At 39.5% G+C, this 23,964-nt stretch overlaps 1 protein-coding gene across 3 annotated transcripts in view; it reads right to left on the bottom strand.

The window, feature by feature from the left end:
* Positions 1-23,964, bottom strand: part of Hel89B (histone acetyltransferase 1) — a 570,925-nt gene that overhangs the window by 343,188 nt on the left and 203,773 nt on the right. For all 3 annotated transcript variants that reach the window (XM_067150030.2, XM_067150029.2, XM_067150032.2), the window contains exon 13: positions 4,683-4,860. In XM_067150030.2, coding sequence (XP_067006131.2) covers positions 4,683-4,860 — 178 coding nt within the window. The remainder of the gene's footprint in view (positions 1-4,682; positions 4,861-23,964) is intronic.

The following is a 23,964-nucleotide window of genomic DNA, read 5'->3' as shown; positions in this document are numbered from 1 at the left end:
GAAGTTCTAGAAGATCCATTCGACGTCTAGAAGATCCATACGGTGCTGATGAAGGGCGTTGAGATAGACCACATAAATGATGAACGTGAATGAACACCATTAAGCCTTGGGGCGAGTTAATGCAAAAACTACTTTCGAATGAGCATATAAGTTTAACACTCATAAAATGAAAATCTACTCGAAACTTATCGTCAAATTTCAAAACAGTCACTTAAAGTTTGTGGCACTTGGCATAATGTGAAGTTATGCCACACGACTTAGTTCTTAGTTTGAAGCACCATTCAATGTAATCAATTGCATTGGGAAAAATAAGGATGTTTCACTCGTGAATTCAGACTTGTTCACGCATTGGTAATGACATGAAATAAAAATAAAACGAAATTGATCATGCATTAACAGTCCTTGGTTCGACTGTTCATAGAATCGAAACGCACAGCTGAATGTTCGTAGAATTGAAATGCACAGTTCACATACACAGCCTACAGTTCATTACCTACAAATATTTACACAGTTCATGAAATGGTAAATTAGTGACGTAGTCATGCTTGCAATTTGAGTAATTCTGAATTGAATCGTGCAGTCGAGTAAGGAACTAAGTCAAAATCGGCCATTTTCATTTTATTGCCTCATTTACCTCACATAACCAAGCCCCATCGTTTGGTAAAAGAAAGAAATAAGTCAGCCTTCTCCTTGTGGGAGAAACAGTGGATGGACATCAGGCATATTGTGAAGAAACGCACTAAGTCGATGACTTAGTGCGTTTCTTCACCACTTGCTATTCATGACTTAGTTCCATTCTTTGCCGCACGTTGCATGCGATGTAGGTATAACAGGGGATATTTCAATTTACGGCGTTGGTACAACACAAAGGACAACATACTGGAGGGAAACAGAAATCGTACGGTACATGGTGGGTTATAGTGTACAGTATTTCAGTTTGTATCTCGGTGGATGACAAAGTGATCTATGTATTACGTTTGAGAATATGACTCCGAAAAGGAAGGCACAGCCTGAGGGCCATAAACATAGTGTTCTGAAACACGCAAGACTCAGAGGACTGGCATATGTGAATAAACGTGGGAGAGTTGTGGAAGGCAAAGAAACCGGTTCTGACTGCAGGTAAGTAAGGAGCTTGAGAAGTATTACTAGGGATTGTTTAGTAAATAATATTCTAACATGCAACCAAACTTTCTACTCTTGTTTTAGATAACAATACGTATGGTACAGATTTATACTTAGTATTAATAATATGTTATTCTTCTAGATGCAGAAAGAAGTGCTTTGAGATTATAAACGAAGAGGCTCGCATGTCCATTCTTTCCAAGTTTCTTCAACTTCCTAGTAAGGATGCACAAGATTTACACTTGCAGCGCCTCATTGAGAAGAATGAAATTCAGACCAGAAGACCGAGGAATGAAAATTCAAAGCAGCGAGCAGCAAGTTTCACTTACTTTGTTATGGATGGCAACAATAGAAAGAAGGTATGCCGTTCAGCTTTTATGAGCATGCATGCCGTCACTCAGAAAAGAGTATTCCGTATCACAATGCTTCTTCTTCATGGAGAAATTCCCAGGGACAAGAGAGGAACCAATCCAAATACCAGAAAGATACCGGAAGATGTCACTAAACTGATATCCGATCATATTCAATCATTCCCTCTGAAACGGACTCATTACGGAGGGAAAGAAGTGCATTACTTAGATGCCCGCTTAACTATTAAAGAAATGCACAACATGTTTGTCACAAAATACCCGGAGTGTGGAGTCAAGTACAGCTTCTACAGGACTTATTTTGTTGAGAATTACAACTACCGATTCGGACGACCACAGATCGATGTCTGCAGCAAGTGTGAGGAGTTCACAGCTAAACTTAGGAGTCCACATATTTGTGAATCAGCAAAGCGTGCAGCTCAGGGTGAATATGATGTTCATAAAAGAAGAAGCAGGAAATTCTACAGGTCTTTGAAAGAAGTTGCAACACTATGCAGAACAAATGACAAAGTGACAGGCCTTGCCTTTGACTTTATGCAAAATCTGCCCCTGCCACACATACCGGTGCAAGAAGTGTTTTACATGAGACAGTTGTGGGTGAATGTGTTTTGTATTCATGATCTTGCAACGGACAAGTGTGTTGTGTATATGTATCATGAAGGCCAAGGAAAGAAGGGTGCGAATGAAGTTGCTTCTTTCCTGAAAGATTATATAGACGAATTTGTGTCAGAAAATGTTGACCAGTTACACGTTTTCTCTGATGGTTCTCCAGGCCAAAATAAGAACCATACAGTCATAAGACTAATGCTAGGCCTGGCAGCTTCAAACTGATTTAAGGAGATTAGACAGTACTTTCCCGAGAGGGGTCATTCGTTCCTACCATGCGACAGGGACTTTGGGCTATTTAAGAAAAACATTAAAAAAGTAGACAGAGTTTATACTATCGAAGAGTATATGGCAATTATTGTAAACAGCAAAGCAAATGTTACAGTTAAGTTAGTAGACTCAAGTGCAGTATTTAATTTTGACAAGTGGTGGCCTGAGTTTAAAAAAAAAAGTGACTGTATCAGCTGAAACATCGACAAAGAATACTCCTCGTGCTGGAAAGATTGCATTTTCTCCTTCTTCGTTTAAAGAATACAGATATAGGGCAGAGAAACCAGGAGTTATTGTAGCACTTCCCTTCATAAACAGCATTGTGAAACATACGTTTCATCTTGGGAAAGGTAACTTTTGCACATTTTCCTTGCAACCAATGGCAGCATATCCAGAGGGTGGGGTTCCAATAAAAGCTGAGAAAATAAAGGACTTGCGTAAACTGTTGAAATATGTTGCGAATGAGGATGCTTTGGCATTTTATTTGGACATTATTTCGCAGCCAATGAATTCCCCTTAGGTTAGTAGTCTCGGTTGTAATACTGTAGTTATTTGGCGCTTCAAGGTCATTTGTATTTGTTTTCCCTGTTTTTTTCTGTTGGATAAACTGTAAACAGTGCTTATGTATTGCATTAAGCTATGTTTAATATATAACAAAGGTTGGTGTAGTTTGTATGAGAGATTTATTCCCAAACTCCAAATTTTTTTCGGTATTATTGGAGAAAGGAACTAAGTCAAAAAAGTTTAAACGGTCATAAAATTTATAAATTTTTCTTGAACATTTTCCTGTTACCTCCATTACATATCTATCACTGATCTAAATATTATATAAAATAATGGGAACTATTCATTGAAGCGTGTCGAAGAAAATCAGTTTTTTTGCTCTCCTGAAAAGTAGCAAAATCTGACTTAGTTCCTTACTCGACTGCACGATTCAATTAAAGCACAGTCTCGTTAACTTGAAGTATTCAGTACTTTGTAAGGAGCAAACTGTTCCAAATCCTGTCCACAACATTAAACTTTAAATTACGAGTACTTGAAAAATATTCACAAGTCTTAGACACTCGTGTAGAATAAACAGTCACTTGATGATGTTCAGATGAAGCACAATTTATACCACGCCCCGTTGGAACAGAAGTTTATCACTCACAGTTTAAAGAAACCCGTACAAGTTCATACTCGTCGCGTTTGAGTTAAAGTATGACGGCCGCTTCACGCTATATCGCGGTCCTCGCGAACCAACTGCACGAACTCCACTGCCATGCGTGCATATACACACACTGGTCACACACTGCTCTGCTAAGCGAAGCAGTACTGTATTTATATCCAATCCGTGCCTTCACATCTCATTCCATAACTTCGTCATCTCATGTCGGATTTACGTGAAACTTTGCAGGAACGTAGATAGAGGATTGGGCTACACGATGATAAGGTTAATTTTATTTAGTTATTATTGTGGGGAAAGTTATTATCCATAGAAACTCGAGGAACATTCCACACTAGTCTAGGCTCTCTGTGTTGCGGTGAGGTAGGCTGTGACGTCACACGCACACAGCTGTTGCTCGCTGTTCAGTCAGTCTTTCGCTGCCAGTCTGGAGCGTAACGCGTAAGTTTTAAATTACGGGGACTTAGTTTTGTACCGCCGTTACGGGTACATCATTTATGAGTGCCGGACACTCATCATTGGTGAAATTTCCTTAAATAAGCATTTTTGGCTGGACGTTTGGGGCTGCAGGATTTGAGTCTATATTTTACCCACATCCAAATTTTAAAATTGTAATTCCTGTTCAGCTTTACATTGTTGTAAATTAAATTGGTCACATTTTACTGTTACAAACTTTTATTGTGAAACTGAGATATGCTTCTGCACTAAATCACCTGAAACTTCACAGCAACTCAAAATACTATTTCAATTTTCTACATATTGATGAGACGTTACTTCTAAATCATCTTGGAGAATGGTTTCTATATTACTATCATGCTGGTATTATTAAACTGCAATTTCTGCTTAAAAACTTCATTGTTCTGTGAAAATTACTTCACTGTCACCAGCACCTTCTGCCCACAGAGAGAGAGAGAGTGGGGGGGAGGGGTGCAAAGAGTGAGATTTTTCCATTCGTTTTATGTTGCACTGAAATAACCGACTTACGGTGACGATGGGATACAACAGAGCTAGTATAAGGAAGAAACTGTAGCCTTAAATTAAGGTACAAATCCAACCAAGAGACACTGAGAGGAGAGGGGGAGGAGCTCTAAAATATGCTCAGTTAATTTTTCAAATGACAAATCACATTAGTTTTGAATTGGTGCACTCACCTAACATTCGACTAGCCATACATCTGGCTCTCATCACATTGCTTTCTCTTACAGACAGTGGTGTAGTTTCAGTACCACCTATGAAAAGTTTCTGTTCACACTTTGCTATACTCGTATTGCCATGATTGCAATTGCTTTCCAATGAAGAAAACGCACGAGGTCTTCGTCCAGCACCAGCCTGCAAATATAAAGGGTTTTCTTGAAAACCAATGTATGAAAATTTGCAACAATAACAAAAGACACATTTTTCCCTGTAAAAAGCTTCGTAATAAATTATATAAATTAATTGAAATGCGAGTATATAGTAAGTACTTTACGCATTTAAAAAAAGCGGGACATGATAGCAATGTATATCTGCCACTGGCTTCAAACCAAGACAGCCAAAGATCAAATCTCAGCCAATGAAAACAACAACCGGAGGTCCCATGACTATGATATCAACAGTCACACTAAACTACAAGATTTCTTCTTCTTCTTTTCTTTTTTTTTAAAATAAGTACGGTGAGGATTTAGTCATAAATGCCTATTTTTATCCTTAACTCAAAATTGTTGACTCATAAGTCTAAAATCTGTTTCAGTCAATTTTTGAAGGAAATATTTGTGTGTTATGGTGCCAATACATGCCTATTTCATGCATTAATGGCTATTTTGAAGATAATTGCATGTCAAGTGCATAAAACAGCAATATTAAGTTTTTAAATGATATTTTTCCACCCAAGTCTACTTTGTTAGTTTCCTTTACCATATAGCCACTGAAAGCTGACATTCCTTGCAGGTAGCTGCTAAAGACAGGCACTTAAATGTGATTAAAGGACAACAGTGTTCTTTGCATGCTCTGATTCTGCTTCGAGCGAGCTGACTTCGAATCTGCGCCCAGCACTGGCCATGCCCAAGATTTTCAGCAGTCTCACGTATATTTTTTCCAAGTTTGAACAGCTACGTTCCAAAATACAGCAGTTGGATGAGAAAGAACGTCTTGTGAAGGCTGTAGGGATTGTTTGTGAGGTGGAGCTGATCAATGCTAACCTTAATTTAGTGATAGGAGACGAGTGCCAAATTTCAGTATAATGCAGAGAACTCCTGCTGGAAGGATGCTTTGGCCATTGCTGCTGATCTCGAAGGTAAAGACGTAGCTTGACCACCACTACCAGGTTTCACCCCAGCAGCGCTAGCTGCCCTTACATACTGTCCCTTGACCTCATGTGATGTGGAAAGGTAATTTTCTAAATTTAAAAATATATTAGCTGACAGCAGGCAGAGTTTTACTGTTCAAAATTTAAAACAATATATGGTTGTCCATTGTAACATGTGCTGACTTTCATTTGAAGTGTCCTGTTGACATAAATATTGTCTAGTAGAGATAATACTGTCTTCAATTGTATTATTAATAATTATAATAACTTTTACCTGTTCCTGATTTTGGTGACCACTTGTTCCTTGGCGTAAAACCTTTTGCTGAGAACAAAGTGGCATGAATGACATATGCTGAGTAATTTTAAATGCTAAGGAGATGGCATATTAGGGTTGGTTTCTAGAGCCTATTTTGCAATTCTTAAGTGCACATTTGCCTGCCCATTTTGAATATTTTTAATGCATATAAATCCTTGCCCTATAAATAAGACAGGCCATCACCCCATCTAAAGGGGCTCCTCCAAATCCACTGGCACTTCCAGAAGTAGATTTCCTTACCAGTGCCCAACATTCAAAAGTAAGTAACTGGTTGTTAAATCTACTCTATTACTGTATTAAGTACCAATGAGATAGAGAATGATTTGGTCAAAGACATACCAAACATGCATAAAATATCACCTATATATAAACAGAATCCTCAGGGAGAGCCTGTTAACCCCTAGGTGGCATATTGGGGAATCCTACAATTCAGTAGGACTGGTTGAAATACCTAATACAACCTACAGACCAAGAGACAGCCCAGTTCCTGGGGGCTTTAAAGTAATGTGACACCCTCTCTCCAGGGGTCACAAATATGGAGGGCCCAAGCCCAGGGTATGGGTGAAGACCCCACCGGCATCAGTGGCGGAGAAGGTGGACTTCGGTATGGCATTGGTGGCGGAAGAGAGAAACTTGTAGCGTCTGTACTCCAGAGAAGCTGCTACAGAAGGTGTCTGTACTCCAGTGGAGTGGCCTAGAATAATATCTGGCAGCAGGTATAAAATGCCTTTGGGAGTGGCAACCCCATCGTAATAATAGCCTATATATGGTATGGAATGGTATGGTATCGTATTTCTCCACCCATCTCTACTTTGTTCGTTTTCTTTACCAGATAGCCTCTGAAAGCCTTTGTGGGCGAGGTCAACCTCCGAAAGCACCCAGAGGAACCTGACCCCTACAGAGCATGTCTCCAGGTGGTGGATAGGGGCCCCCTACAGTATGTAGGGCTGCTAGAAAAACTCAACAACCCCCGTAAACTAACAGGTAGCCTAATTCCTGGGGGCTTTAACATACTGGCACACCCCCTTTCCAGGGGTCATAAATATGGAGGGCCCTTGCCCTGGGTTATGGGTGAAGTCCTCAACGGCATCTACAGCAGAGACGATGAACTTCGGTTCAGTGGAGATGGTGGAAGGGGCAAACCCGTAGCATCTGTACTCCAGAGGAGCGGCTATGAAAGGCATCTGTCTCCGTGTTAGGGGCAGCCTAATTTTGAACCTGGAAGCAGGCATAAAATGCCTTTGGGTGTGGTGAGCCCATCGTAACAATAGCCTATACGGATAAACCAGATATGGTGCCTTGGAAAACGTTAGGGCGTCCTCTGCTAAAAGCGATGCGCAGCTCTCTGGGTACTGGGGGAACTGTGAGAAGTGGGCAACCAGCACCAAACTACATCAAAATTGTGACAGTAAATGTCATGACACTGACGGGAAAGACAAAAGAACTGGTTGACTTCATGAAAGAAAAAGGACTATGCGAGAGCAAGAAGAGGGGTACGGGAAAGATTCCTCTGAAAGAAGGATACCGGTTGTATTACAACGGAGGACCTGAAGCATAAACTGGAGTGGCCATCATACTTAGAAAAGAAATCCAAGAACATGCGGAATATACAAAATGCGTCAGCGATAGGATGATGGTGATGAGACTCCAGTTTGAAAATGGAATGAAAGATCTATTTCAGTTGTATGCCCCACAAATGGATTGCATAGAAGAATTATCTAAAGGGCCTTTTAGAGGAAGTGGAGAGACAGATAGAAGATAAGGAAGTGCTATTGATGGGAGATCTAAATGCACAAGTTGGAATGGAAAGACAAGGAAAGGAAGATGTTGTAGGGCCCTTTGGATATGGAAATGTAAATCCAGAAGGTGAGTTGTTGGTGGATATTTGCATGAGGAACCAAATGATTGTTGGAAATACCTGGTTTAGGAAGAACAGCAGTCAGAAGATTACAAGGTATCGTTGGGGAGACTGATGAACAAAGACCATGATTGATTATACGGTATAATCATAGAAAAAGAACACCGGAAGAACCTTTTAGATGTTACAGCCATGCCTGAAGAAGCCTTTGGTGGAGATCATAGAGTTGTGATAGGAAGACTGGAAGTGGGAAAGACTAAAAAAAACCCATTAAGAAGAGAGAAAAGAAAGTATGGAAAAAATGCAGAAAAAAATACAAGAAGAATTTCAAAGGGAAATAATACCCTTGGTGCCCAGGATGGAGATGGGGAATGTTGAAGATAAATGGAAAAACTTTAAGGAAGCACTGGTTGGATCTGCAGAAAAGGTATGTTTAAAGTTAGGAATTTCATTTTGGTCCGTATTGAATCTAGATTTACACTATAAATTGAGGATAATTATGTCCACCTTTTCAATACAAAAACAATGTGACGTCATTAACACATCACATATTTATTACCTTTCAAACATTGGGACCGGTATGTTTTGTTTTTTTTGCAGGTTGCTTTACGTCGCACTGACACAGACAGGTCTTATAGAGAAGATGAGACAGGAAGGGTCTAGGAGTGGGAAGGCCTTAATTAAGGTACAGCCCCCAGCATTTGCCAGGTGTGAAAATGGGAAACCATGGAAAACCATCTTCAGGGCTGCCTACAGTGGGGTTCGAGCCCACTATCTCGCAAATACTGGACACTGGCCGCTCTTAAACGACTGCAGCTATCGAGCTCGGTCACAAATGTTTTATAAGTGAATCTAGGACAATAGACTGTGAATAACTGCTAAACATGTATATTCAGAAAATGAATATGCAAGTAACAATAAAGAATTTAGTTAACAAATACGTATCAAAGGGATTGCTGTTTTTATTTATAACTTAGTTTTTAAATGGCCATATTTAGATTAATCATTTTCGGGTCATATTTCATAATTTTTAAGTCATATTTCATCACCTTTGAGGTCATATTTGCTTGTTTGTTTGGGCTATTTTTAGGTCTTAAACATCCGAGCCGTACTAATGACAGTCATTCAATGAACCACCAGGAAAAGCAATTAGTTGATGAAGAAATTAGAATGAATGAAATTGAAATGGTAGTAAGAAAGATGAAGAATGGAAAAACTGCTGGAATAGACAAAATTTCAGTGGAGATGATAAAGGCAGCTGGAGCTGTAGGCCTGCAGTGGACATATCGAGTTCTCAGGATTGTCGGGGAGAAGACTGGCAAAAAGGAATAATCAACCCAATTTTCAAGAAAAGTGATAAGAAAGTATTGAAGAACTATAGGGGAATTACTCTGATCCCATGTTGCTAAGATAATGGAGAGGATACTGGAAAGTAGGATAAGGTTGAGGGTTGAAAATCAGATACAGGGACATCAGTTTGGTTTCAGAAGTGGAAGGTTGACAAGTGCGATAATAAGTATAACTTGAAAACAATGTTCTCTCACCCATGGGTAACTGATACAAGTATTGAGCTTGAGTGTTGTTATTATTATTCTTATTATTAATCAATTATTATTATTATTATTACTTGTATATATGGCTGTTAGTATTTATATTATTATTACGATACGATCGCGTTTTGTGTGAGGTTATGTCATTAAGCATTAGTGTTCTTACTATTTATATGGTAGAATGATCGTATTGTATGTGAAGTTATGTCTTGTACATAGACATTTATATCAATGTAAATACCTGTAAATTAATATTATAATTTATTCTTACCTGTATAATTTGTAATCCATAATTATGGAACACACTGTAACTTCGAGAATGGTATAGGACGAGAACGGTGGGGAACATTCTGTACATGGTATTCTGTGTATTCATACACTCTAGTATATTCTCGAAGGTAGCTTTTCTTTGTAATGTGACTTCTAGAAGTCTGGCCAGACACATATATAAGGGGACGATCTTGACGGACAGTTAGTCACTGAGAGTTATGGAGAATTATTGAGAGTTATTGTTGAGTCACTGAAGTTGTGGTTTGGAAGAGAGTGGACCGAGCTGGATAGCTGCAGTCGCTTAAGTGCGGCCAGTATCAAGTATTCAGGAGATAGTGAGTTCGAACCCCACTGTCAGCAGCCCTGAAGATGGTTTTCCGTGGTTTCCCATTTTCACACCAGGCAAATACTGCGGCTGTACCTTAATTAAGGCCACGGCCGGTTCCTTCCCACTTCTAACCCTTTCCTGTCCCATCATCGCCAAAAGACCTATCTGTGTCGGTGCGACGTAAAGCCAATAGCAAAAATAAAAATATATGAAAGAGAGCGGCTGACACGCCTAGTGAAGACGGTCTCCATATTGAATTGAGCAGTAGTCATCTGTTTTATTTGTGTTCTAAGGTTGTAACTTCTGTAGTGTTCAGTGGCAGTTGTCAACTGTTTAAAGAGGGCGGCTTGTTGATATTCTTGCAGTGAAGTGTTTTTGATTTGTTAAACGGTGATTTAAGGTTACATGTACATTAATTTGTGAATACATGTAAATAAAATAATTGTACCAACTGACAGCATCTTGTGTGCATCTGTGTGGATACGTAAAGGTCAACAATAGAGACCATTTTCATTATGAGACAACTAATGGTAAAGAAGCGGGAGTAAGGAAATGATATGCTGATGATATTCATTGACAATGAAAAGGCATATGACAGTGTCCCCAGGACTAAAGTTTGGGACAGTCTGGTGCAAAAAGGAATTGGACAGGGATTTTAAAAAATGAACATGGCAATGTACAAGAAATGTTGTAGTTGCATTGTAACGTGCTCCTGCCATAATCTACGTGTTCCTGCGATAATCTTCGTATCTACGTTTTTACATGTTCCTGCCATAATCTTCGTATCTACTTTTCTACATGATCATCTACCTTCTACTTTATTATGCTAACCTGCTTCTACCATCTACGCCTTTAAGTACTAATTATTTGATGTCATTGACTAAACATTTTCTGCTCACCTATCTTTCGTCTTTCCGCTCCTGTAATTTATTGCATACTGACTGTCTCTCTGTGTCTACCTTCTACTACCTAAGTCATCTGGTACGTCATCAAAACTTATTGAACCTACTAGTCTCCGCTTCCTCTCCGATATATAACGGACAGCCTTGCTCATCTTGTCAGCCTGGCATCGACCTTTGTACAGTGTGTGCGAGTGGAGGGGCTATTGACCTCGTGCAGTTTGTCCGTGCGATACATGATTTTTCCATCCAACTGGAACTCTAATATCGTCTACTTGGGATCCGGGTCAGATAATCCTCTGGAACTCTAAATTGGCCCTTCAGGCATGCTATTTATAATCTCTAGTTTTTGGAGGCCTTGATCTGTGCCTTAACGGTTTTTCCATTATTGGAGCTTCTTATTTATCACCTGCAGCTTATTTAAATTTTCACGACATGTGTTTTGAAAAGTTTTAATGTGGACTGAGAGTGACCATCGTGGGCATAATTGCTCAGTGCATTTAATTATGACAGTAATGGGTGGATGAACTTTCTTAAGTTACGCAGTCGGATTCAAACTTTACTCTCCTCTCTTATCCCTAGCTATTACTATTCTCCTTTACCCCCCCCCCCCCCCTTCTTTCATTTTGATGTTTTTAGCTCAATTGTTAGGCTTTTATAAAACACCCTGGAGGTGTTGTATATCATACGTGGCCAAATATTATACTGTTATTGTAAATGTCATTCCTGAAAACTTTCAATGAGTTTCCTAAAAAGAATACTATAGGCGTGATAATGTATGCACAATACTGAAAATTGTAAAATCTTGGCTAGTTGTTCTTTTACTGCTCTTCTTGTTGTACTTCGACATTCAAGGTGAATATTGTAACTTATGTTTTCTCAAAGAAAAAACAGAAAGTTGGAAAAGAAATAATGGAAATCATCCATGTTTATCTGTGATATTTTCAATTCTCATATATGTGTGTGTGTGTACTGTGCAAACTCAATTATACTGTATTTATCTAATACAGTTGTTTATCCATGTTATCAAATGGTGATCACCTTTTTTTCTTATTGTGTACCTACCACGGACCTCTCCCTCTCTCTCTCCCAGTGTAGCTTCCTGTCACTCTGCTTGTTTCAAATTTTGCTTACACAAGATGTTGGTATGCTTATTTTTGTCAGAGGAATCGATAGCATACCATTATTATTGCTTTTGAAACATCCAGTTTCCCATCAACGGCGATGATTATTCACCATGTATGAAAACTTTAAGTATCTAATCGCCACAGCATGCAAACACAAGCTGGCACAACAAGTTGGTTCAAAATCACTAGTGGGCTGAGACAGGGAAGTGTTCTATCGCCAATCCAGTTTACAATAGTAATGAATGACATCATGAGAACAGCAAAAGCAGCATGTGGAGGAAGAAAAATGAACATGTTATTTACAGATGATATTGGGATTGGGGGAGAAGAGGACATGAATGTTCAAGAACAGATGGATGTGGTAAATGGGAAGATCGAAGAATGTGAATTGAAAATAAATGTAGAATAGAGTAAAACTCTTGTTATGACTAGAGGAGAGAAAGAAGGGAAAGGTCAGATTAGACTTGCAGACAAGCCCCTGGAAATAGTGGAGACGTTCAAATACCTGGGGAGTGAATTAATGGAGAATGCTCGACTGGATGCTGAAATTAGTATGAGGATTAAAACTGGAAGCTGTTTCTATCATAGTGTAAGAAACATGTTATGGAACAAAGGTGTGCCAATGGAAGCAAAGGAAACTGTTACGGTATTAAATCAAGAAAAGACAGAGTATGTTGTTGAAGGACAAGGGTCATCGTTTTCATTTTGATCTTGTTCTATTTGATTTTGTAAAAATATGTTCATTTGTCTTGCCTTGAAAAATTTACTGTGGAGTAAGAAGAAGAAATTTTAGTGTCTTTATTTGAATTCTGCGATTAACAGAGCCCATCGCATCAGTTTCAATTTTGAGCCAGAGACCTAGTTCAATCATTTGAGAGCTGCTTTATCGGTGTACAGCTGGAACTTCCTTCCTTTCAAGTAGCATCTGAATTTGCCCATGATCCACAGCACAGCTAAGGCTTCCATCTCGGCAGTGGAGTAGTGTTGTTCATTAGGGGATAGCTTTCTGTTGGCATACTTGATGTCCCTCGCGCGGTCATTCCTTTCCTAGAATAACACTGCTCCTAAGCCGGAGTCGCTGGCATCCATCTGCAGGCACATCTTCCATTGAGGGTTGGGATTGGCAAGACTGAGAGCGTTGCATATCGCAGCCTTGGAATGCTATCTCTCCCTTGCTGGTCCATCGGAACAGGTGGTTGTTATGGAGTAGATCGGTGAGTAGTATTGCCTTCTCTTCAAAGTGTGGCACGAACCTGCTATACCATACACACAAGCCAAGGAACTGACGTAACTGTCGCTTGGTCCGTGGGCGTTCAGGTTCTTCAATAGCTCAATTCTTCTCCGGATGCCTTTCTAAACCTTCAGATGTTAGGACATGGCCAAGATATTCTACCCGTGGCTAGGCGAAGTGACACTTCTCCAGTTGTCAAGTCAGTCCACATATTTTCATTCGTTCCAGCACTTTTTTCACATGTACAAGGTGTTCTTGAAAATTCTTGCAGTGAATTAAGATGTCGTCAAGATACACCTGGTAGAAATCTCCAACATTTCCTGACAACACCTTATCCATCAGTCGTATGAAGGTTGCAGCAGCATTCTTCACTCCAAAAGGCATTACTGTAAACTGGTACAATCCTCTCGGTGTCATGAAGAAGGTTAGTGGCCTAGAACTTTCTTCGACCTCCACTTGCCAGTATCCTGAATTGAGATCCAGTGTGCTGAAAATCCTAAATCGATTTACTTGTTTCAGTGAGTCTTTCAGGTCAGGCATGGGGTAGGCATCACTAACAGTCTTCTCATTCAACTTGCGGAAGTCCACACAGAGACTTACAATAATTGAAAATCTTCCACCTTTTTGATACTTTTGGTTTGCTTAATAATTTGCTAAAAAGCAAACAAAAGGTATCAAAAAGGTGAAAGATTTTCAATTATTGTTTGTTTAATAATTTGCTAAAAAGCAAACAAAAAGTATCAAAAAGGTGGAAGATTTTCAATTATTGTAAGTCTCTGTGATTAGAATTTGATACAGAAAATGAAGCTGATTACTTGCAGTCCACACAGAGTCAATACCCTCCATTCTTCTTCTATACTAGCACGATAGGTGAAGCCCAACAGGATGTAGAGGGTTTGATGAGACCTTCCCTTCCATCTTTTGAGTCTTCTGAATGACGAAGTTGCGCTTATCCGGGTTGATTGGATATAGGTGTTGCTTGATAGGTGAGGAAGTGCTGCATTCAATGGTGTACGTTACAGTGGTAGTTTGTCCTATTTTATTGGTGACGACTTCTGGAAAGTCCCTTAAGGCGTGTCTTAGCTCCTCTTCTTCACTTGGTTTAAAATGTGTTAACTGGATATCGCCCAGGTATAAGTCGACTTCCACATCACTGCGAGTCCGGAGATTTCCATCACGCCAGGCGACCCTCAGATGTCTGTCTTTTCCCCAAAAAAATTCATGAGCTGCATAGTCTAGGATCACCAAACAGTCATGACCTAATATAATGTCAGGTATTAGATTCTGAATCACTGCAACATTAATTAAAATAGGCAGGTCCATGCATGTAGCGGATAGGTTAGCCTGTCCTTGGATGGAATAGGTTACCCTGTCCACTGCTCCCACTATCCTTCCTAGAAGGTGAGACTTCATAGGCGGTAGTAATCTGACAACAGTCCCATTTACAAATGAGTGGCTTGCTTGGTCATCGAGTATGGCTGAAAAATTCTAGTTGCCTATCCTCAAGATGATAGGTGGACGAGGTTGGCCTGTTCTGCTCACAATCTGACCAATCCCTTTCCTACTTGTCCAGGGCTGCATTTCTGTCGAGTCCTGAGGTAATTTTCTGCTCCCCCTCCCCACCTCAATCCAGAATGGGCCGGACCTAGTTTTTACAATGTCAAAGTTGGGCCCTTGTTTTTCAGGTGTCCTGTTCTTTCACACTGGTAGCATTTCTTAAGCGAGATGGTCTCTTCTGTAGCTTTACTCTTGTGTTCTTCTTCCAACTGGGCGATGATGTTAAGCAGATCATCAAAGGATCTCAGCTGCGATACCTTCACTAGGGGTCTAATCTTATCGTGGAGTAGCTGTACGATCTCTGGTAAGATCTCGTTCTCGTTCCTTCAGGATGCAGCCGCTTGAAGAGTTGGTACTTCTGGAGAGCGAACGTGCTAGCTCTCTTGCCAGTCGGTTGTGCATCAATCAGTAACTTCCTTTTCACAGAGCTTTTCACGGGCGACTCGAAGGGAACCCGACTAGCTTCATCGAGGGATCGGTCAGTCTACTAGGAATTACTAAACCACCAGACGACATCTTCGTTCAACTCGCCGCATTGCAGTTAAAGGGGAAAGAAACTACTTAGTGGAATAACTTGAAGGGCTTAAAACTGGACTGATTTCAAGAGGGAATTCCTTGCTAAGTTTAATTCCGAAGGCGTTGATAAGGACTAAGAACTAAATTCATGAATTCCCTTATCACAGTCATCGCCCTGTGGGTGGGGGCGGTAGAATAACAGCCACGGTATGCGTTGCCTGTTGTAAGAGGCGACTAAATCGGCCCCAAGCGGGCTCTGAACTTCAGAGGGTGGGTTGGCGACCATGGGGCCCTTAGCTGAGTCCTGGCATTTTTTCCACTTACTTGTGCCAGGCTCCTCACTTCATCTATCCTATCCTATCCTATCCTATCCTATCCTATCCTATCCTATCCTATCCTATCCTATCATATATCATATCATATCATATCCTATCCAATCTCCCTTGGTCAGCTCTTGTTCTTTTCTGACCCCGACAGTATTTTGTAAGGTGGTCTAGAGAGTCTTTCATTTTCACAACCTTCGTGGCCCTTGTCTTTCTTAGGCCAATACCTTTATTTTTCGAAGTGTCAGGCCCTCCCATTTTCTCTTTGATTAGTGTTGTATAGAGGATGGTTGCCCAGTTCTTCTTCCTCTTAAAACAATAATCACCACCACCACCACCACCACCAACACCACCACCACCACCACCACCACCACCACTCGTCATAGTCGGTACGGTAAAACTGAATAAGATATAAATGATCAGAAACTGTATCTATAAATTTGTTATGTAGTACTTTTCGATAGAACCAATAACATAAGTATTTAAAAATTAAATTTCAGGCGCCTTCCCCTAAACTACCATATCATCCAGTGTGAATAAAATTATTTATAGCCTGTATAGACTGTAGTTCCTTATCCCCCTGCTTAACATACCGATTTTTATTAAATTCTGTTCACCCATTTTCCCGTGGCTCGGCACTGATATGGACTGGGCAATAAAAATTCAAATTCATGAATATCTCTGTTGCCATAACTGGTACGGTCAAAATGTATAAGACATAAATGATCAGAAAAATAATTCTCCATAACTTTTGTTTTCCAGTATTTATCAATTGGACCGCTAGTAACATAAATATTTGTGAATTACATTTTAGGCCTTCCCCTAAACTACCATTTCACATCGTGTGAATAAAATTATTTATAGCCTAGAAATTAGCAGTTCATTCCCCGACTTTACATACTGATTTTCATTAGATTCTCTTCAGCTGTTTTCTCGTGATGCGTGTACATACATACGGACAGATAGACAGGAATTACGGAAAATTAAAAAGTGCATTTCCTTATTACTGTTCTTTTTAATTCTGAGCGATGTACAGACAAAACTCTTATATACAGTATATAGATATAATGTAATTCATTCATTGAAGTCTTTGTGACTTGGTGCTACTCTAGCAAGCATGTCGAAATGTGAGCAGAAGTATGCCCCAGTTGTCGGGGGAAGCAAGAACGAGCAGATCTATTGTTTCACAGGCTAGAGAAAGGAGCATGGGTCTTCACCTAACGTGAAACGATCTTCAACGGAATACATTTACAACACAGAGAAACTGTTTCACACAACAGAATGGACCAAAGGTCTACATTTCGGCAGCCCAGCAGGAGGCTCAAACTTAGCGTCCATTAACGAGACTGGCACAGCGTTCATACGACAAAATTTTAAAGGAGTTGGAAGTGATGCGGCGATATAGCCCAATGAGATGATAGCATCATTTTTATGTTGTGAAGATACTGGCTGGAACTAGACATGTGCCCCGAACGAGCATAAGTGACTACTGTTTGGCTGAATTAATAAAATTGATCAGCGTGTGGGGTAGAGCATCTTATGTTCGGAATTGTCGAAGAGGGAAGTTGTCTATTCATCGTGTGTTCACGGAGAGAAGGTATCTTAAGTTACATCGTGTGTTGTGGGACTGTGATCATCCTACACATACAGTAAGGCTTAGAAAATGATAGCCCAATGGGAAGAACCAAACTTTGTAAATTCCATAGGCGTGGGACCTATAGGAACAAAGTTTGTACTTAGAGATGGGTACACTGTGCGCAAATGGCTGTTCGGAAAGTCAGATTTGTAGCAAGTTCTATGCCTAGAGACTGCCAACAAGTTATGCGGAATAAACATTAACAAGAGTGAACATTTATGGTAACAAACTAGCCTGCCAATTACAAATTAGCTAGTTGTGGGACACGGGTAATGGAAAAGTTATGCAAAGTAAATCCGGAATTAAAAACTGAGTTTGTCAAAACATTTTAGGTAATAACGCTGCTTTAGTTAGAGTGAAAGGGAAGGAAAACTGACACAGGTGTAGAATATATTGGAAGTGGAAAGTGTTTATAGGAGATTTTATTTGTAAACCTTGTTAAGTAGTACTTGCTGTATGATCTGAAGTGTGGTGATTGAATGTTTTATTTGTATTCCATGTAACTACCTAACCTGTACAGTGTAAAAAATATTTTTCTTAACATATGTCGGTTGTAACTAGTAGATTTCATTTCTATATTTACGGGAACTGTCCAGAAAGTTGTAAAATAAATTTCTGAACAGGGTGTGTTGGCCTTTGTTAGTTATGTATTCTAGAAAGTATGTTCTGACTGTTCTGGAAATGGAAGATTCGCGATAGTGTATGTTTGAGAATGTTATTTAAACATTGCGACTGAAATAAGAGTTGTGATTGGTGAATCTGTGTGGCGATACGCAGGCTCCTGCGTTCTGATTGGCTACTCCAAGTCCAGAGTTCCCCTTTTAAGGAGAGCGAGGCAGCTTTTCATGGTCTGACTTCTATCTCTTGACTGTCCGAAGTTTTGACGTCGTCAGGGACGCCTCGCTGCCGGGATGGCCCACTTTGGGGTAAGCACTCTTGATTTCTGTTCCACCTTAAATTACATTTAATGTTCGCTTGATTTTCATTTAGGAGTTTGCCCTAACCTCACCCAGACTCGCCACTCAACTATTTCAGAGGCCTTAGCTTTTCAGCTGGGCTTGCCTGTTTGTTTTCGAGGGATTCCCCTTTCCTTGTTTCGCTAAACATGTAATTTGTAGTTTTATGTATTTCCCTAGGGGTTTTGCCTCTAGTAGTTCCGTGTCACTTGATGCGCGCTAGTTTTTCCACTACCCCGCATCAGAAGTGTTTTTCGTGTGGGACCCAGTTGAACTGGCCTCTGCGCCAAGTTTAGATATTTCTGATGTTCAAAAATATTATTTACAAATGGACTTTACAAATGAATTCCGAACAAATTCAGCCATGCATAGACAAGAAAAGGTTCGACTTTATCAATAAAATTTTATTATTGTAAGAATTAGCTTACAGGACCGGTTTCGACTTTTTAAATAGTCATCATCAGCTGTACATGAATACCTTTACATTTGTGTTGAGCATTAGTTGGTACTATACGCGCACTTTTTCTTGAGCCCGGAGCTCCCTAGTGCTGAATCGGTAGACCTCGGTTATCTTCGCCATCCGTATTGGCAACCTTTGAAACGCGAACTAGATTATGCATCGCCGAGAGACATCTGGCGTACACTTTTCATACTAGTACTGTTGTTGTTTACATTGCAAATTCAAAATATAGGTTGGGAATGAACATGAGTGAGGAAAATCTCATTCAATCACAGGAACCACCTAGAACACCTCCACAGAAACACCCCTCAAAGGTTATACACAGCGAGGGAAGAGAAATAATAGCTAAAGTTGCCGAATGCTGTGCTATAGAGAAAAAAAAAAAAAACAGCTGCTCTTCCCCCTCAGCAAGTCTCGTAAACGAGTTGTTGCGTACACGGGCATATCTCCGGCAACTATTAAGAGGATTAAGTCATTTAAGTCATTTTGAGAAATGGTTTAAAACATCTGTGCTCCCTCATTTGCCTCCTGCATCTGTGATAATATTGGATAATGCTCCATATCATTCTCGACAGGTGGATAAAATACCATCGAGGTATGATACACGAGTGACGAGAGAAGCATTGTCTGCGACGCAAATCAACGGAAAGTGGCGCTGCATAGATTAGTTGAGGAAAACAAACCTACTAATAAAATTTATGCTGTTGACGTCATGGCTGGTGAGACAGGTTGCGTTGTCCTTCGTCTTCCCCCATACAACTGTGATCTGAACGCCATTGAATTGGCATGGGCAAAAATAAAACGGGAATTCAAACGACATAATATTACGGGAGACATGTCAGCAGTTAACTTACGACGACTCACCATCGAGGCATTCAATTTAGTATCTGCCGCAGACTGGGAGGGGTATTGCAGAAAGGTCAAAGAACAGGAAGAGGAATACTGGAGGCACGACGGTGTAATGGAAATAGCAATGGACGCGATTGTCATTAATAGTACTGCAGATAGCAGTGACAATAGTGAAAATGATTTTGAAAGTGATATGTCTGATAATTCATAGTGCTGCAGATAACAGAGACGATTGTGCACGTAGTTGTGGAAGTATAATGTCAGAGAAATCATGCTAAGATAATAAAGGTTTATAAAATGTATATCGATCGATCATACTATCGATTCAATTCAGATTTCATTTCCATTCAGTTGGCAGTAAAACCGGAACTGTCAACGCTCCCTCCTTGCTCCTCACCCCGTAAAAATCGGGCTCAAGAAAAAGTGCGCGTATAGTATGTCCTTTTCTAAAGGGGAATGCCATAGGGAAGCATCATGTCTAAGTATCCGAATTAGGCTTGTTGAATGTAAAATGGTTATATGTTATAATTCAGGTACTTAGGTGTAGAACCGTCTCTTTCAGGACTAGAATTTGTTTATAAAACTTAACTTAAGCCTAAATATAATTTACAAATACATTGAACACATTAAAATACACAGTACCTGTTGAAATCCTTTAAAATATTGAATATAAAACAATTCGTAGAAATGAATGTATGCATCTTGCGTGTATCTACGTTCTCGTTAGAGTCCAATGTTTAAAGTTAAAAATTTCATTGTTCCGTATTGAAGAATATCACAATTAAAATTGAAATAATTGATAAGGAGATTCCACCTATTCAATACCAAAGAATAAGAAATGTAGTGAATTACATTCTCATTTAATAATAATTAGAAATGGTACCGGTTTCGACCCTAGTCCAGGTCATCATCAGCCGATTAAGAAATGGAAAACAATGCATAGGATCAGTAGAAGAGGCAATATGAAAAGGAAATGAACGGGGGTAGACACTGTAAAACTTAGAAGAAGTAAAATACATTCAAAAGAAAAACAGTGCTCAATTCTCTTAGCGGCAGCAAGGCACACGCAGCGCTAGGCAAAGTCCCACAATGATAACGAATAGCGGAGAACTGTTCGAAGCCAGTTATTTAAACACTGTCAGGCATAAAGTCACATCACAATCGAACACATACGAAGGTCCATATTCGTGTAGGAGTTGAAGACGAGCAGATTCATTGAAGCAACTTGCCAGTTCCCGGTGATCAGCGCGACACATTCAATATTTTTTTTCTCTTCACAATTGTTTTTTCACGTCAACTGTTCTAAGAATTCTATAGGAGCACAAGTACTTAGTCAATTATATTGAATTGTATTATATTTATCTATATACTTACTTTCCCGCAACCAAGGAAAATAACTGGATCGTCAAGCTATTCTCCATTTTACTTTGGCGTTTGAAACCACAGTGCCTGATATTGAATGTATCGCGCTGATCACCGGGAGCTGGCAAGTTGCTTCAATGAATCTGCTCGTCTTTAACTCATACACGAATATGGACCTTCGTATGTGTTCGATTGTGATGTGACTTTATGCCTGACAGTGTTTAAATAACTGGCTTTGAACAGTTCTCCGCTATTCGTAATCATTGTGGGACTTTGCCTAGCGCTGCGTGTGCCTTGCTGCCGCTAAGAGAATTGCGCACTGTTTTTCTTTTGAATAACTTGTATTTTACTTCTTCTAAGTTTTACAGTGTCTACCCCCGTTCATTTCCTTTTCATACTGCCTCTTCTACTGATCCTATGCATTGTTTTCCATTTCTTAATCAGCTGATGATGACCTGGACTAGGGTCGTACTATTTCTAATTATTATTAAATGAGAACATGAAGTTAGAAGGGAAGTTAATTCAATAAAATCTCATGCAACAGGAGCTGATGAAATTCCCATTTCATTTGTGACTGGCAAGTTGCTTCAATGAATCTGCTCGTCTTCAACTCCTACACGAATATGGACCTTCGTATGTGTTCGATTGTGATGTGACTTTATGCCTGACAGTGTTTAAATAACTGGCTTTGAACAGTTCTCCGCTATTCGTAATCATTGCGGGACTTTGCCTAGCGCTGCGTGTGCCTTGCTGCCGCTAAGAGAATTGCGCACTGTTTTTCTTTTGAATGACTTGTATTTTACTTCTAAGTTTTACAGTGTCTACCCCCGTTCATTTCCATTCATACTGCCTCTTCTACTGATCCTATGCATTGTTTTCCATTTCTTAATCGGCTGATGATGACCTGGACTAGGGTCGAAACCGGTACTATTTCTAATTATTATTAAATGAGAACATGAAGTAAGAAGGGAAGTTAATTCAATAAAATCTCACGCAACAGGAGCTGATGAAATTCCCATTTCATTTGTGACTTACATAATCGACATAATACTGCCCATTTTTACACATTTACTTAATACCTGTCTTACTTCAGGCAAAATCCCAATTAAATGGAAAGATGCACTCATTGTCCCTGTCCCAAAAATCTCTCCTGCAAGCAATACATCTGACTACCGACCTGTCTGCATCCTCACAGCACTTTCTAAGGTTCTGGAGAAGATAATGTATAAACAAATTGTTAAATACTTGGAAAAACATTCTGTACTCGATCCCTTACAGTCTGGTTTTAAGAAAGGACACAGTACTGCAACTACACTAATCAAAATCATGGATGACATTAGACGGGCTATGGACGAACGAAAACTGACTATACTTATCCTTCTAGACTTTAGCAATGCGTTTGACACTGTAAAATAGACATATTGTTAGCTAAGTTACAAAAACTTCACATGGCTCATTCTGCTATTCAGCTCTTGGGCTCATACCTCAAAAAACAGACGACAGCGAGTTGTATCAAACATGAAGACTACAGAATGGAGGACTAAGGTTATCTGGCGTTCCCCAAGGGTCTATTCTTGGACCTCTGTTGTTCTTAATCTATATTAATGACATTTCTTCTCATCTGAACGACTGCAACTATCATCTTTATGCCGACGATCCTCAGATATACTCACACTTTAAGGTCCCCAACATTGACAAAACAATCCACCATATGAACTCGACTTTAAATTCAATTAGCTCGTATGCTAAAGAGAACTGCCTATTAATTAACCCGAAGAAAACGCAAGCAATCATTATTGGACAATCTAGACTTTTAAATACGCTAAACATCATACAACAGCCTAACCTCATGCAATGTGGAGAAGCTATACCTTTTCAGAAGTCTGTAAAAATCCTAGGCGTTGTCATGAATGACACATTAAATTGGAATGACCATATAACAAGTGTCTGCAGAAAAGTATATGCATCTCTTCACCCCCTAAAAATGAAACAATCCATTCTTCCACACAGCATGAAAATAAAACTTATTCAAACCCTCATTTTCCCAATAATTTATTACTGTGATGTCGTATTAACCGATGCAACTGCAGAACAAACTATGAAACTTCAAAGGGCAATGAACTCTTGCATACGATTTATATTTTCTTTGAACTTTAGGACACATATTTCCCCTTATTATGAGAAGCTATCCTGGCTGAAAATTGATCAACTAAGGAATTTACATACTGCGACACTAATTTTTCGACTTCTGAGCGAATCTACACCTGAATACCTATCCTCACATTTTAACTTCCTCTCATTTTTCTATGGACATAATACCAGATCGACTTCTACCCTTATGATACCGGTGTATACAGTCACTCTTTCCAAGTGTCTGGGGCAAGGCTATGGAACACACTCCCTGTCAGTATACGTAATAGCACTTCAACAGTCTCATTTAAACGGTCTTGTCGAGATTTCCTCTTAAATACGTGACCAGCTTGTATGAATGTTAGTGTGTATGATTGCAAGCGTGATTTAGAACTATTGTTAGGTGATGTAGATGTAGATAGACTAGATATTATTAATCATTAAAAATAACAATTATAATCTGTTATAATATTACTCCATAAATTTAGGTAGCTCCTAGGGTCTGCTAATGTTATTGTCACCGGTTGGTGGGACGGAGAACTGAAACTACAGTGTGTTTGGAAATGTAAATTTTAATTTTTTTATTTGTCTGAAGGATTTAATTTTTTGCAACTCTGGACTCTACTAGAATTTTATGTAACGGCAAGAAATATTGAACTGTATGAACATTTCAACAGGCAAAAGTGTTTTGAAGTGATTTTTTTTTAAATGTAGTTTTTATGTAATCTGATGTAAAATTTGTAAGGTGATTTATTTTGGAGCATCCTGTACCTGTACTGCA

The sequence above is a fragment of the Anabrus simplex genome, chromosome 6 (genome assembly GCF_040414725.1).
Source record: "Anabrus simplex isolate iqAnaSimp1 chromosome 6, ASM4041472v1, whole genome shotgun sequence".
NCBI lineage: Eukaryota > Metazoa > Arthropoda > Insecta > Orthoptera > Tettigoniidae > Anabrus > Anabrus simplex.
The sequence above is the reverse complement of the archived record's forward strand: the minus strand, read 5'-3'. Positions and strand labels throughout refer to the sequence as shown.